This window comes from Carassius carassius, chromosome 12 (assembly GCF_963082965.1).
Source record: "Carassius carassius chromosome 12, fCarCar2.1, whole genome shotgun sequence".
NCBI classification, from domain to species: Eukaryota; Metazoa; Chordata; class Actinopteri; order Cypriniformes; family Cyprinidae; genus Carassius; species Carassius carassius.
The window spans coordinates 17,198,070-17,215,495 of record NC_081766.1 but is presented as its reverse complement, the minus strand read 5'-3'; the positions used below and the strand labels follow the sequence as shown (position 1 = coordinate 17,215,495).

Below are 17,426 nucleotides of genomic sequence, written 5' to 3'. Positions count from 1 at the left end.
TTATTATTATTTGGAAATATGTTGCAATGCTCGTAGATTATAGGCTGGTGACATCTACTGGTGAAATCATGTAACTAAAAACCACAGTAATAATTTGCGTGGGGACAAAGAATTAATAGCAGTTGTCCAACCAGACTAGCTGAAAAGTGTAACATCAGCTAGAAAACTTAAGGTGCTTTGTTTCTGAGCAGGGATGGAAAAGTACCGTGTTATTGCCCAAGGTTTTTTTTTTAATATGGTACCATGGTAATACCACAAAAAAATGTTTTGCACATAAAGTAATAAATTCCATGGTACATAATTCAGTACAATGGTAAATATCAAAGTAAAATGGTATTGCCATTTGGCACAATCAGTCTACCACATGGCAGTATTGTAAACACATTTAAGAGTTGGGGAAGGTGGGCTGAGCTCATGATTTGGTAGTCTGGGTTTGGTTTATGTGGTCTTCCAGCTTGTTAGTTATAGTACTATTCTCACCAGCAGGGAGTGCAATTGTCTAATGTATACGCATCACATTACGAATGAATGAAGGACAATTTCCACATCTACCTGTAACAAAATCATTAAAAAAAAATCAAGTTGCAGTACTGATAGCAAATCTACACTACAAGTCATTCAATTTTTTTTTTAAATCACAAAACCAGTTTAATATGTGCTTCTAAAGACGACTTCCTTTTTGTTTTGTTTTTTGCAAAAGGCATCCTCGCCTAAGAATTATGAGCAGAACTAAAATCACACTATGATTTAGCACAGTTTCCATTTTGTGGAGCAAAACTTATCACTGGATTTGGTGAGCTGCTTGACAGACACTCTGTTAGCCAAGCATCACAGTGTGACAAGCCTGTGATGTCAGCACAGTGATGTGCATGCTTCATGCATGCTGTGACGTCTCTACATTGAGTGTCTATGTAGAGGTGAATTTAATTATATATATATATATATATATATATATATATATATATATATATATAGTCAGTGCAAAAGCAGGGCAAATCTTGTCTGACTAGATAATATCTTTGTTTACTCAAAAATACAACAAACTTAAACAGTAATATTTTGAAATATTAGTACATTTTTAAATAATTGTTTAATATTTTAATATATTAAATTTTTTTATTTATTTCTATGATGGCAAAGCTGAATTTTCAGCAGTCATTACTACAGTATTCAGTGTCACATGATCCTTCCTATATGCTGATTTGGTGCTCAAGAAACATTTCTTATTAAAAAAGAGGCTGAGAGTCTGTACCAGCACAGAGACATTGGCCAGGTGTAAACACTGAAGTCTGTTTGCTATCTGGAGCTGATAGAGTTCCAGGACACTGATTTAAAGATACACTCACACATACACTCACATAATACTCACATAATAACCCAGAATAATAATAAAAAATAAGCACTGCCATGAGCATCAGAGAGTTTTTCACTATGCTGCAGAGCCAAGAATAATAATTGACATCATCTTGACCTCTGGACTTTCATTCCCCACCCGGTAATCTGTTAAGAAAATTGCATTTTTACGCTGGGTTTCAATCTGTCACAGTAATTCATCATACATTGCACTGTGGAAAATTTTTATTAATTCCTGGAAAATCATAACTACATCTGTAGTCATACTGGGATTATCAACATACAGCACCGGATCAATCAGTTTTGTTTGGATTTGTAACATTTAATTTAAAGAACTACAGTATGTAATGCATCTCTTATTAAACTGGAAAGTTTTGAGCTGTTAAATAATAAAATAAAAGCAGATTCTAAACAGTCAAAAACCTCAAAAACACATTTGCTAAAAATGTATCTTAAATCAATACAAACCTGGCCACTGGATGCACTTTTTAACAAAACAGCCCAGATTAACATTTCTGCAGATTTTCTGTGGCCTTGTTGTTTTTTCAGTATTTGCATGCTAAAACACATGCTCCAGTGAATATTCAAATCTTTTTAAGAATTGCCCATCATTATTTTTTGGATCATGATTATGAGATCCTAACAAACTGTTATGACTGGAACATGTAGAATAGACAGTCCAAACAAGGCCAAATCAAGGCCATTTGCTTTAGCCAAAGATCTTTATCAGCCCTCATGCTGTCCAAATCATTAACAAAGAGAAACAGCTACATCTTGGCAAGAGATTTGAGGGGAATGTTTGTTTTACTAGGCAATATAATTTGTTCACAATTTATGTTTAGATCATTCAAGAGAGAAAAAATGCCCATTGACTTTGAAACTATAATGAATACATTGAATAATAAATACATTTATAATGGAAAATATTGCCTAAATAAATACTTATTTAATCTAGGAGTATTAGCTTTGCTGGAAAAAGGTCTGTGAGAGACCATGGATGTGATTTCTGTACCACTTGTTTCACTCCAGAGAAAGTTTTCCATCAGAGAAACCAGCTAAACCACTTTGTTTGAGATAGCAATCATAGCAACAGTTCAGTACTCATATACTGGTCTCAAGTAAGTCGATTCCCCTTGAAGTTTCCTTGAGATCTCAAACTAAACTTGTAATCCTTCAAGAGTGAATATGAAGATTAAGGACATAAAGATCAGCTCAGGAAGTTATATGCATGCCTCTTTCAATTCTTGGCAGCAGTAGCAGGTTTTCTATTGTTATCTCAGGTTCACTGTAGATCCTCTCTTGAGAGGAAGGAACTTGACTCTTTTTGTCCTTGTCTCAAAAGTTTTTGGTTCACATTTGTGTCTGGACATACAGTCAGAGGGTTTATTAAAATCATTCTCATATTCAGTTATTGTGAGGATACTTATATTTCTGTATTCTGTTAGTGCTGAACAGATACACACTTAAAAATAAAGTTTCTTTATTTTTCCATAAAGAACCTCGTGTATGGACCATTTTCCGTTCCACAAAAGGTTCTATTTAGTGTAAAATCATTCTTTAGAGTTTTTTAAATGTTCTTCACACTAAGGACCAGAATACAGTACACAACTTTTAAAATCTGTTTTTAAAACGCTAGATAACATATACTTGCCAACTTTTTTTATTATTATAATAACGTTTTATTTGAATTTCTATCTATCTTTGTCTGTTTTTGATTATTTTAATTCAAATTGTTTCTAAGCACCTTGCTTTGATCAGCTGCAGACAGAGCAGGAAAGGGTTAACGTCTCAAGGAGGCAGAAACTATGCTTTCTTTGGTCCCGCCCTCTTTCTTGATCCTGATGTCACAGTAAGGCGAGCTCCAGCCGTCTGGCAGCAGTGGGGCAAAGAGTCTAGATCAAATATGGCACAGACTCTCCTAGATGAGTCCAGCTACCCCAGAGTAAGACAGATGCCTGAGTTACCTTAACTCACAGGATCATCTTAGAGGTGTCTACATGAGAAGCTAGTCTGGAGCTGACCGAGCAGAAGATCCATGTGTAAATGTTGCTGGAGCATCTCTTAAAGTTGCACACATGCTTGCAGAGTGAAGCATGGGTTTGGACGAGGCCCGTCACTCAAGCTCACTCTCTGTTCACTCGCAGAAGTGTCACAGTGGAGGTGAGAGCTGATGGACCGCTAGAAGAGCACAGTGGAAATCATGCTTTGCTTTTTCTCAATTTCCTTTAGAGTTTAATGTAATAATTAACCAATGGGGCAATGAGGAATCTTTTTGATCCATGAACAATGTTTACCTAAAAAGAGTGAAAAGAAAGTCTGTTTGTGTGATTAGACATCACCGGATAAGTGTGTTGGCAAGATGAGCGTGCCGGCAAACTGTGGATTCTCTTTCTCAGCTGATCGGGCATTGAAGCCACGGAACTGGAATTTGTATGGATCTCCATGTGCCGTCAACAGACCCATCGACATTGTGCAGAAACGCAGGCGGTAATAAGATTTGATGATTTATTTACTAGGCAGCATTACTGACAAATATATATTGGGGTCCAAAAGTCTGTGAAAAACCTTGTAGAAATCTTTTTATCAAACTTCAGAAATTTTTTTTGTTACAAATTATTTCAACAACATAACAATTTGAGTGAAAAATGGATTTAAATTGAGCGTTCACTTTAGAATGTCTCTCTTTTACTTTAATGGCAGCAGAACTCCATAAGTTTGATGATAATGTTCTCCAGCTTGATTTTCATAGATCCAAAGAGCATCTTGAGCTTCAGTGAAAGTAGAACAGCCGACTGTCTGTACAGAGTTACATGATTTATCACAAAAGTGACTTATTTGATTAAATACAATTTGAATAGAATAAAAGTTGTCTTATAATATATACCTATAATATTTAAATATTTCGTAATTTTTTTAATGGATGAAAAAAAAAGTTCTGCATATTTCCAGGTTTAAATTCGATTTTGAATCCCAGATGTTCAATTTGGACTTGTAGACCTCACTATGTATTTTAAAACACTTGAATCTTAGGCCCTTGAAAATCACAATTATGTGCGGTTGTATTGTGCGAATGTATTATATTGATAATTGGACTTTTTTTTTGTCTTTATACCTGGTGTACACTACAGACAGAGACAGATGTTGTAGTTTAGCTGTATAAATCTATGTCCAAGGAATAACCTGCTGATGTGCTCTGACCCATGGAAACTATTTTCAGACTGCATGCCTCTGACAGGATCTAGTAGTTCTCTGCTGTCTGATGGCAGTAAAGCACTATGATAAATGAGCAGGTATTCCTCCAGGATTTTGCATTACTCTGTGTGTGCAATCATTGATCATGAGTATTTTCTGCTTTTGAATTTATTTTTATCATAGTCTGGAAATCAGTTCATGTGTAACTGTTCTACCAAATGCCAAACAGCCCTATTTACTGTTTCACTGAGAACATTCAGAATTTAACACCTCTGATTCACCTGAAATCATGAGGATGTCATGAAAAATGTAAATAGTTTTTTTTTCTTTCATATTTTATTTATTAACCACTAGCATTAAGAAATGTGAAAATAAATATGTGATGATAAAACAAAATAGCTGCCCCCTTGTAAATAAGTGGAAGAAGAAAATGCAGATAAATTCTTTTTTTTTTTTTTAATGTCATAGTACCAGAACTGGAAAATTCTATTGTTAAAGAAGTTGTATGTTGAAGCATATTTCCTGCAGCATTAGTGCTACCAAAGGGTAACATCTGGAAACATAATGACTGTTTTCACACAGGTTTCCTGAATGCTTCCCGGTTTGCCATTGGTCAGAAAAACAAAATATCCCTAAACTCCAAGCATTGGTTTAGCCAGTATTACTATGAAAAGATGACCAAACAAACACTAATATTTTGACACTTTTCATGTTTTATAATTGCTTTTTCATATTTATTTATTCATATTTATAATGGCACACTTTAAAGCAGTGACAGCGGGAGGTTGTTGCATGTACGTTTGTTTAGTTGCACACCAGTTGGCATAAAAAATATTTTCAGATAGAGCACAAAGTGAAGAAATAAAGGTTGTTTTGAATATTTGTCAGGAGCATTTTTTGGGGAGGGGGGGGGGGGGTGGTATAAAAAAGTCCAACATATCACTTTTTTTATGGCTATCTACAGAAAAATCTTCCATTTCATGTGCCATGTCTTAAGTACAGTAGTCATTTTATAGGGAAGTATGGGATTTATGAAATACAGAGGAAATCTGCTTTAGTCAGAGGGGTTTTGATTTAAAGAGAACCATAAAGCCTCTGTCCTCCCACAACATCAGCAAGGCTGCACAAACCAAGCCAGAGACCGTACACTCCTTTTGGACACACACACACGTTTCCCACTTGAATAGCCATCAATGTCAATGTTGACAGCAGGATTACAGATAACAAAACATGTGTTTCCATTTCTTTCCACTATTTATTTTCTTAGGCCATATCTTGCTTTATCAGATAAAGTAAAGGACATTTGGGAATTAGAGACCTGGATGAAAAGTAAAACTTTTCTAACAACTTATTATTTTAATGGAAACTTTAGGGAGCATGTTACTTAGGTGCTGTATATGGTGTCATTCAAAGGCTAGTGTTGAAATATTGATTCAGGATTTTAGAACACAACCTTGGTCAGGTTGCAGCCATTAAATTACTATTATATTACTAAAATATACTTTGGCTTTATGGACCACAGTTTGACTTTATACTGCGCAGTGTGATATTAAATCTCATAGCCGCCATATGTATACAAATTATACTCGATATCTTAAAGTGTCATAAATGAGTGACTGTTTTTCATAAATCTGACTATTTCTAACAAATTCATCTTTATATCTCAAGATTATATCACAAGATCTCACAATCGCTCAACTCTTTCTTAATCTCACAATGCGAATTTCAAAATTCACAAATCACTTGTGACTTAAATCTCACATATTATGTTCACAACTTATAGATATACCAATTGGAATTTATATATTAAAATGTTACTTCATATTTCACAACTGAGTAACTGTTTATAATGTCCATAATTGTGACTTTATTTCTCATAATTTTATCGATATGACTTACAATTGCTACTGTCTTATTTTAAACTTAATCTCACAATTACCATTTTTATTTTTTACTTTGCGGAAGAAAGGGGCTTTTAAACTTACAAATGATTTGTCAAGCTCTGCTTTAAATTAAGACAGGACTAAACATTCCAAGCCTAATGAAACACATTTGATATCAGTTTATTACATTGAGGTTTATAAAACTGATCAATAAGAACTATTAAAAGAAAAAAATTCAACTAAAACATGAGATGACCAATAGTAAAAAGCCCATACTGTGTGAATTTATTACTCAATAAGACATTGCGTGTACAGACAACTTTCTCTTCTTCTAATTCCTTCTTGTGTAGATTGTGGGGATCTTTAAACCATTTGTCAAGTGTTCAACATATTTTCTAGAGCCTCATGTCCAGAAAAATGATTTATGGGATTCAGAGGATTATGTTCACTAGAGGCTAGGAGTGCCACGTCTTCTGCTATTCAATGTTAGCAGCGAGGTTAAGGCAACAGTACTCAACACAAAACAGCCTGTTTTTGAGAACCTTAAGGTTATTATCTAAGCACTTGGCCTTGTGTTGCTAAATTTTGTGACCTAACAGAAAATTGTTCTGTAATGAATATGTTGAATGGTGTTAGTGTTTTCTTAATCTTTATTAGAGAGGCTTGCTGTAAAGCATTCCTTGAGAATATCCATTTGTCTCCCTCTTGGCCGATGTCTTGGTGTTGGATTGCAATCGTCTGAACATCTGCAGCTTATTCTTCTAGTTTTTTTTCTTTTTCTTTTTTCAAAGTGAAATGTCACGTGGGATTAATTTTACCCCCATGAGCTACAGCTATTTTCAGTTTAAGTTGACCTATTATGAAATGATGCTATAAACAAATGGGGTCATATAGGTCTTAAACAGGAATACCTGTAGAAATCTCAGATTTTGCTGTAATCAAGTGATTTTAGTGCATCTCCAAAGCTATATCAGATTCTCCATAGCATGGCTAATTGTTGTTAGTTTTTAGCTTTTCACTTTAGATTACTTTCATAATGTATATTTTGCTCTGGGCACTTCACATTGCCATTCCGTTGTTTTCTCGTGGTCACAAAATGATGGTAGGACAACAGCCTGAGCTCTGTCCGTGTCCTCTGAGAGACCCTCTGCTGTGTTCACAGAAGAGCTCGGTCACAGACCTTGCGTGGAAAATCTGTTGCACTTCATTAACTCTATTTGTAGTGATGGTCTGGCACGATGCATGAGCCAGCAAGTCTATTTTCCTCTCTGTTTTTATTTTATTTTAATATCTCATAAAAAATCTTTTAAAACTAAGGTATATGTGTGTGAATTACAGATTTTTATTTTAATGCAAAGTGGTGAAAATTCAGCTTAGCCATCACAGTAATAAATCCTATTTTAAAATACATTAAAACAGAACACAGTTATTTTAGATTGTAATAATATTTCACAATAATATTGATTTACTGTATTTTGTGCAAATCAATGCAGCCCCTGTGAGCATAAAAGTCTTCTTTTAAAGTTTAAAACTCACCGATTCCAAACTTTTGAATGGTAGTGCATTTCTATGCTTAATCCACACAAATTTAAAGTAAATATTAAGGTTTTAATGTATTTATTACATATTTTACAGTGCAAACATCTAATTTGCTTGCAGTAACAACAAGCAATTAACAGGGCTGAATGTGCCTGCATAAACTGTGTTTACATTAACTGTAAAAGAAAGGTAGTTTTCAAAAGTACACTGTGTCAAAGTTCAAAGAAAAAATGGCCATTAATTCCTGTTAATGCAATTGCAAAAAAATAGTTTTTGATGTCATGCACTCTTCTCTGTAATATTAGCATGTATTAAAGTCACCACCAGGTTGCTGTTTAGCAAGAAAATGTATGTGGAAATAACAGTGTAATGCGCGCCTTCAAACGTCTATGAATTAATTCTGGCTAACCCCCACTCATGCTTTAAAATGTCAGTCTAAATCAGAGACAAACCGAGCTTATTTTTAATCTTGACCATAAATGTTCAGTGGAAAGCTGAGATCATGGCACTGCCCCCTTCCTTTCCCTCTCCCTCTCTTTCTCTGTGCACCCTATTGTGCCTCAGAAATCTTTATACAATCTCTGCAGCTCTTACCGGTATGGATGTGCTCCACATTTTATGTGCACAATTAGGAAAAGGTAGCATGCACAGAAACGGTGATTAAACAATCAAGGACACATCCTCTGCCCGCAGTGTCAACGCACGAGTATGTGACCTGCTGGATGACCCTGTAATTAGCAGCCTCAACAGATTGGTAACGTCTCCCGTGGTGCTTCTGTGAGACTTCATGAAGTATCAAGAAGCGTCTTTTTAAAACTCAAATGCATGTTCACTTGTGGTTAACTGTGCTTTTAATCTCTCTTCAGCCCTTATAATGGATGTCCGAGCCCCTGGGTGTTCATTGACGTCATGTGACGTAATTTTTTCTTGTTGATTAGGAACAATGAAGAAAGGAACAGGATGAACAGTCTTCTGGCTGCGTCCCAGTGGACTGGTAATTCAACTAAAAGACTAAATGACTACGTGAGATTCATATGAACTTGTGGCTCCGCCTTCTTCTTTTCTATACATAAAATGCTGCATGAAAGCATGTAAACAAACATGCCTCAACGTGGGGCCGGTGCTCTTCCTTTTCTTAAGATGTTTTGAGTGTAGGTTAGTGATTGTGCATTATGTGGACTGTGATGGGACAGGGCAGACTGGTGCAGCCCTGTAATGTGCCCGGGTTAGGACTGACATAGCACCCCAGTGTCTTGTGACGCATGCTGGGTGTCTAGTGTTCAGATACTGACAGTCAACAGGCAGCATATCATACAGCTGCAGGGGATTTAGTATCAGCTCTCTTATTCCTCACACTGGAGGTGTTCTTGAAATGTCTGAAGGTTTCTGCTCGAAGCCTTTGTAGTGAGTTTGTCTCCACTTAGAATTAATTTCAACCTGTTCTTGAAGGCAGTGATAGGCTGAGTTATAGACACTCAAGTTACAGTGTGGAAGCTGTTTCAGACTTAAGCTGAAAAAAAAGAAAAAGTCACTTCTTACACTTAATTATATTTGTTTAAAGTCAAAACAAAAATGCTTTTCTTAGTTTATGAAATTGACTGATTACAGTAGAGCTAATGCACAAACCGTGCACATGTAGTTTAATTCTCAATGCTTTGTTTATGTAAAGCTCTGGAATTCACCAGATGCTAAATCCATCATCTTGAACCCAAAAATCTCCCATATTTATAATATTTTAAATTAATCTGAAATGCATTCTATAGTTGACACTTCAGTACAGTTGTTTGCAGACTGATCACTGATGCTCCTCATCATTGTATTTACTGTATTTATTTAATCATTATCAAGTTGAGTTGGTTATAGTCAATGTTAATTTGTACTCTCTATACTATCATCATGCTTTGACTGAAAAAGGCCAGCTTCACACATGCTTATTTGATCATGAGCCACAGGAGGCATCCTATTCCCAGAAAAAACAGCCCATTTTCACACAGCACTACAATCACAAAGACTGCTCACACGGACAAGTACATCTCACTGGTGGGACTGACTACTATTCAGTAATACAGACAGTTTTCATAACAGTGTAAGAAAAGACAGTTAAAGCAATAGTTGAAAAAAAAAATTCACTGTATACTTTATAAAGAAGTATCTGTATTTTTCACATCAGATTCACATTTTGAAGCCAAAAGAACTACAAACAATGCGAATGGCATTATTTGGATTATTATTATTATTTTTTGATACAGACAAAACTGTGATCACATCTTATGCACCTTATTAAGTAATAATAGTGAGAGAATAGTAATAATAGTAAGAGAACTCAGACATTTGAATTGATTAATGAACTTAATAAATGGGTTTATATTCCTGTAAGCACAATGCACTGATGTAGTTTCCACATGCGGTACAAAAACAGCATTAAAAACAGTTTCACCAAGTGATGAAATTCCCACATTCCCTTTTGACGGAGGATGTCTTAAAATGGCAACGTGGAAATGTGTGGGTGGATAGATGTGTGGGCTAAAAATAGCACAGCAGAAATCTCCATAAATATTCATGAATGGGGAAGAATCTAAGGCTACCTGCAGCTCTAAATATAGCGCTTCCACTCAGATCCCTCACACAGAGACGGGCTATTTATAGCAGTAGATTTCAGAGTGTGCACAGGGACCCATAGGAGACACAGCATTAAAGATGAGGGACGGAATCAGAAACCAAGTGCAAGCGACAGCTTCTGCCCCAAGCACAGGTATTTTTAGAGATGGATACGATGTCCCCTCACACCAGAGCGTACAGTAGTGTGACTTAAAGAGATGCGCCGTGTGTTTTCGTCCATTCAGAAGAATGCTGCTCTCTCTCTTTCTCTGTCTATAGGCCTACTGTATGTCTCTTGCTCCTGTATGCAGTCACATGAATGGGATGCACTGGGTTGATTATGTAATACAATGTTAGAGACGTCTGACTTGTCCTAATGCAACACCTGTGAAAGATGTGCACTAGAGATTGAGATTGTACTTATTTTAGCTGCACAAGCAATATACCTTTCAGACTCATGTATTTTGTAGGGTGGTTTATACATGTTTTATATCAGAGGTTTTTAAATTGTAGTTCAGAAAAAAATGGTGTAAAATTATATAATATAATAATAATTATATATACACACACACACACACACACACACACACACACACGTGGGGTGGGTGTGAAATATATGAAATTTGGCGAATTTATTCTAATTGTAGTTAATATTTTATTTTAATAGACACTAATACATAGTAAATATATAGTATTTATTTTTAATAAAAATTACTATTATTATTTTTATTATTATTATTAATAATATATACTTTTATACGAATATATGAGTTATATTAAATTATAATTCTAATAAATGTAAACTATTTATTATATATTTATAATATATATTAAAGCCATTTTCTAGATAACCTGATATGTTCAAAGAACCTTTTAGAAATATTTAATATGTTTAAATGCTACGATCATGCAGATAAAAAGGTTAATAAAGTCTGATAATCAAGCATAATCAACTTTTAAAAAAAAACTCAATATATAGTACATTTGGTTATAATTGAACTTGAGCAACTGCAGTATTGTTGAACTAGAGAACAGGGTATAAATATGTTGTTTCCTTTATTGTATTGCTAATTTATGCAATGCATTTCCTGCTCTCCCAAATATAGAAAGAAATTGGCCATTGACTTGCAATGTTTTTCCACTCCTTCACATTAACCTAATAACACACTGTTGATGAATACATTAGCGGTGGATCATTATCTAACAGACAGCGCATCAGAGGCAGGACCATTGATTAATATAATCACCAGATATGTGTGTTTCAATTCTGTGCCAGTTGGATTGGGAATTGACTTTACCTGAGAAGGTTATTTTTAGGCTTCTCACATGCTTCCACGTCAATGAGGCAGGGCTATTTTTAACTTAGCATTCCTGCATCACATTGACCTTGAAAAACACAACTCATTCAGAGCTTTGCTGCCTCTGTGTCTCAGGAGGTCTTACCCACTCCACAAAACCTGAATCTGTCACTGAGATGGACAGTTTTACTGCACTCAGACTAGTTTAGAGTAGCTTGAAATCATTCACATTCAACATGACAGACTTATTAGATCTCTGTGTGTGGAATAAGAATGAAAGCAGTAGCTGTTTTGTCATTTTGTTGCTATACCATGGCATTTAAAGGGATACTTCACTCATTACTTCACTTATTTACTCACCCTTTATTCTGCATAATGCAAAAAATATATATATTTTAAGAATAGTTTTGATTACCATTGACTTCCATTGAATGGTTTATATACATATGTATGTATATATATATATATATATATATATATATATATATATATATATATACACACAGTGTTCCAGATTTTTATGCAAGTGGCATATCAATAGGATTTCGGTACAATGAAGAGTCAGATTTTTTTTTCTTCTCTCACATTCAGATAACTGGTATCAATCTCAGACTGGTTCGGTCAACAGTTTGCCAGGTCTTCTTAGGTAAATGGAAACTCTACTTAAAGCGGTTGTTCCACATTATTAAGCTAGTCACATTTCTTATGAAATATGGCGAGGAAGAAAGATCTTTCTGAAGATGAAAAGTATGAAACAATGTGATGTCTTGCAAAAGGCATCAAAATAAACAATATTTTGCAAAAAGCAAATAGATATTATTGAACTGTCAAAAGATTTGGTGAGTGACTTGGAGCACAGAAGATCTTGGTCAGATGAAGATTTATTAAGGAAAGTTTCTGTCAAACAAATGAACTGTATTGTAATGCCAGCTGTAAAAAAGCCACTGCTGAGCAGCAGACAGGTGTTTGTAGCTACTGGAGTCTCAAGATCCTCTCCATGCAGACAGGCAGGTGTGTGTAAAGCTGCATTTCAGTCACTGCTAACCAAACCTCACAAAGAGAAACCTGCACAGTGGCTTTTTAAGATTTAGATCATCACAGATTATTCATTTAAAGGGATAGTGGTATATCATAGCAAAAATTTAACCACCTCTTTAAGAGCGCTTTAAAAGTTTAATAGGTTATCAACTATAACATGAACATATTTTAGCTTATGGATATCATCCAGAATTTTAGTATTGGTGTACTAATATTGGATAACATAATTGTCAGGTTTTACACAAACTTTTACACAGACTTTTGGGCCCCACTTTATGTTAGAGCTGCTGGCTTGGTATTAGTGAGGCACTGAAACATCCTGAGTTTGGAGTCTGATCTACTGTATGTCTAGCTCTGTCATATTAACCCGCAATGCTAGTGCTTATATCTAGATTGATTCAGGAAGAGAGTATCTCTGTGCATTTGTGGGTAAGCATTTTCATCAAGGTTTCAGTGACCTTTTGTACTAGTTCAGGTCATTGACGCAGGGTGTGTACTGCACAAACAGAGACGCTGGGTACAGTTTTTCTCAAAAAACTAAAAAAAAAAAAAAAAAATGTTTTTTCCTAATATAGCAAATAATCATAATAAAGTATCCAGGTGAATTATATGAACCCTTTCTTGTTGTCTTTCTTTCCTCAGTTTTGATGTCGAGAATGGGCTGTCGGTGGGCCGCAGTCCTCTGGAGTCCCAGGCTAGTCCAGGCTCCGGCCGTGTGCTGCAGGCCAATTTCCCTCACAGTCAGCGGCGAGAGTCCTTCCTGTATCGCTCCGATTCTGACTTTGACCTTTCACCCAAGGCCATGTCCCGAAACTCATCCACGGCCAGCGAGCTGTGAGTATCACTTCTGTCATTTATAATCCCCTAAAATCACTCAGGAAATGTCAGAACTCTACATAATAAATGGATTTATGATGGCTTTTAATTCTTTAAATAAAATTCACTTTTTTCATTAAAAAAAATATTTTTTATTAAAGGGGTCATTATTTTGTGTATTTGGTGTAACAGAAAATGTTGACATGCTTTAATGTTCAAAAACCAAATTATTTAACAAATACTGAACATTATTGTAGGTCCTCTGTCACCCCTCTCTCAAACATGTAGTTTTCTACAAAGTCCCTCCCTCCAACAAGTGCAGTCTGCTCTGATTGGCCAACTGACACAGTGCATTTTGATTGTGAACTTTCAAAATAAATGTAAAGATAGTTAATAATGTCCTTAGTTTTACCATCAGTTCAAGCCCGAAAGGGGAACAGCTCCTATGTGTTTGCAGTACACAAGCCACGGACGGTTAAGACAGCTGAACGGACAGCTCTTTCTCTCTCTCTCTCTCGCACACACACACACACACACACACACACATGCGATGCGCAAAACTATGTATTTGAACATACAATAGCAAATACTTAAACTAATAGGAAACTTCCAGTTGTTGATTCAGAAGCGCCAGATTGTCTTAGCAAAGTCAGAAAGACCTCCTCTTCTAGGTTCACGAAACAGTCGTCCATAAAATGCATTGCTGTTCTGCTGTAAGTAATCTTAAAGATTCCTAAATGCATCTACTTTCAGAAGGCCAAATAAAGTGCTTTTACTTTCGCCTTCGCCTAGAAACACAAAGCATCTCCCTGACATGGCTGCTTCAACACTAACTGTGGTTACTGAAACCACGCCTTCTTTCATTGCGTGAACATTTGTATTACCGTTTTCAAAAAAATATTAAGCAGCACTGTTTTTCAACATTGATAATAATAAGAAATGTTTCTAGAGCACCAAATCGGCATATTAAAATGATTTCTAAAGGATCGTAAGACTGGAGTAATGGTGCTGAAAATTCAGTTTCGCCATCACAGGAATAAATTACATTTTTACAAATGAATAAGATGGAAAACTGTTATTTTATATTGTAATAATATTTTCTGTTTTACTGTGTTTTTGATTAAATAAATGCTGCCTTGCTGAGCATTAAGAGGCATAAAAAACATCGTACCAACAACACGTTTTTGAATGGTCACCAGTCCCAACCGGGAAAAAAAAAAATTGTTTTCATGTGCATGTGGTTTTAGTAACTGCAAGCTTCACGTGTTACAAGCTGCACAAGTGTGTACATGAGCTACAGTGTTTTGTGGCTGGAAGAGATTTGTTAATTGGGACTGTAAACGTTTGCCTCATAACAGATGTGGCGTACTCCAGCTGGTTGATTATGTTTGAAACAAAGTTCTCCCAAAACACACTTTCTTAATAGTGTATTACATCAAATCATATTGCTCGGTCATTCTGGAAAATCCAAGGCACTGGTCGTAAACTCCTTATAATTACCACTTCCAGCTGTTCTTTCCATCTGAGCACGCTTGCATGTCAGCTCTGGTTTGCCGGGATTTCAAATCGGAAAAAGGGCACCACATTCTTGTTATTTTTCTGCAGTTTATAGCCTTCCTAAAAGCCCGTCGCCCAAATTGAAACACCTTGAGGATGGTTTACACCATCCCAATAAACACCAACAGGGTGAACACAACCACCTACACCAACCACCAAAACTGCTGTTTGTTGGGCTGATGTGAACTAGTGGGCTTAATCGCAGGTCACCAACTCTTGCTTGTCTTTTCAAAGGGAAGAGAGTTTGAAGCACTGGGAAGTCAACTGGCTAAATCGGTGAGAAGATATAGAAAAATATTGACCTGCTCTTAAAAGGGCTGTCCCCCATTTCTCCATTACAGAATCCAGGCTGGTCCTCTCTGCTAGACCAGTCTAACCTCAGAGCTTCCCCTGTTTACTCTTCACCGCCATGAGCATTACTCACGCCACCAAAGAGGCTTTGGAATATATGAATAAAGACGCAATTCCCAGTGTGTTTTCTAGTTCGGCTTCTCTCCCGCTGCTCCTAAAATACGTGCATGACACACCCTATCCGAGCCCATCTGTGTTCTTATTACGTATTTCCATAAGCTTTTAATGTAGGATATCTAATATCCCATTGGAGAATCTGAGGTACCATCCTTATACTGAGCTGTATTTCTTTAATTCCATCCAAACTGCATGTTAATCCAAAGCGTATTACCACCCGCTTGCTCTTTTGAATGATGGTGTGCTGTAACCTGAAGCCGACCACATCCTTAAGTCCCAACAGTTAAACTCTTAGTCATTTGTTTTCACTGATCATTAAGTCATTTTATGTGCCTCCTTTTATTATTGAGAGATTAAAAAGCTGTCTTTTTCAATATGGAATTGTTGTGTTTGATTTGTGAATTGTTCATGTATTTTTCTCTTACAGACATGGAGAAGACATGATAGTTACACCGTTTGCACAGGTTAGTATTAGAGTGGGCCTTGAAAAGGAAAGCTTGCACAGTTGATCTGACATTAATGGCATTTATAGACTTTGCATCATGTGGTTTCAGATGACTACTCTGTTGAGGAACTTGGTAGTTTGACTTTGCTCTCCCTAGATTTTAAAGAGAGATTAATCTCCTAATATTTAGAAGTGTCTTTTTTTTGTGGAAGTGGAGTGTGCCGCTTTTATCCTTTGCAGGAACAGCCCTTCTGCTATTATGCAGCTTGCTTTACATGGGATTTGCGTCACCATTGTACTCGGTTTACAAAACAGGCTAGGAATCCAATACCGCATTTGTCGATATGGATGCTGACAGATGAGAAATCTGCATGGCTTTGGAAATCCGATACCCTTCATGCCCTTTTGAAACTCCAAAAGTGCTGCAGAATTTCAGACAGAGGGGTGGTGTTAGCGCAGTGGATAAGACGCATGCCTGTGGTGTGGGAGACCCGGGTTCGAATCCACTGTGAACCGCCAGTGTGTCCCTGAGCAAGACACTTAACCCCTAGTTGCTCCAGAGGCGTGCGACCTCTGACATATATAGCAATTGTAAGTCGCTTTGGATAAAAGCGTCAGCTAAATGAATAAATGTTAATGTAAATGTAAAGCCAGACGTTTTACACAAATGTTTCGTTTTCTAGGTCACCTATCTATGTAACATTTATTCTCTCACTCGCTGCAAAAATCATTTTATTAACCTGTTTTATCTTGTTTTTAAGTAATAATACCTAAACATTGGAAAGAAATTAGATGATGTTTAATAAATATTATATATTTAATTCTATAAAATAAAAAAAGCTAATAATACAATCAAAAGCACTGATTTCTGAATACAGGAATGTTCACAATACTGTAATATTAGGCTGTAAGAGAGTTGGAGTAGCTTAAAAAAAAGCAAGGACTAAGGATGTGTTCTTGGCATGGGCCTACGTTATTGTTCTTCTCATAGGTCCTTGCCAGCTTGAGGACTGTGCGGAGCAACTTTGCTGTTTTGACCCATCAGCAAGACCGCGTCCCGAGCAAGTAAGGCCCAGTAAATTGTGTGATGCCTGTTCAAATGCTTTTTAAGTCCTGCTTGATCTCCACTGACAAAAATCTCCACAGGAGGTCCACTGGAAGCAACCCACCATCCATGTGCAAGACAAGCCTACCAGGTTAGACAAAAAGGCAAAATGTACAAAGATTATTTTTAATACA

General features: G+C 36.2%; 1 protein-coding gene across 4 annotated transcripts in view; it reads left to right on the top strand.

Annotated features, from left to right (window-relative positions):
• Nucleotides 1-17,426, top strand: part of LOC132154950 (cAMP-specific 3',5'-cyclic phosphodiesterase 4C-like) — a 44,970-nt gene that overhangs the window by 19,543 nt on the left and 8,001 nt on the right. For 2 of the 4 annotated variants that reach the window (XM_059563692.1, XM_059563694.1), the window contains exons 2-6: nucleotides 13,544-13,735; nucleotides 15,509-15,550; nucleotides 16,170-16,206; nucleotides 17,179-17,252; nucleotides 17,334-17,383. In XM_059563692.1, coding sequence (XP_059419675.1) covers nucleotides 13,544-13,735; nucleotides 15,509-15,550; nucleotides 16,170-16,206; nucleotides 17,179-17,252; nucleotides 17,334-17,383 — 395 coding nt within the window. Of the gene's footprint in view, nucleotides 1-3,689; nucleotides 3,841-13,543; nucleotides 13,736-15,508; nucleotides 15,551-16,169; nucleotides 16,207-17,178; nucleotides 17,253-17,333; nucleotides 17,384-17,426 lie in introns of those variants that run through there. The other 2 variants (XM_059563696.1, XM_059563693.1) reach the window with 2 other exon arrangements.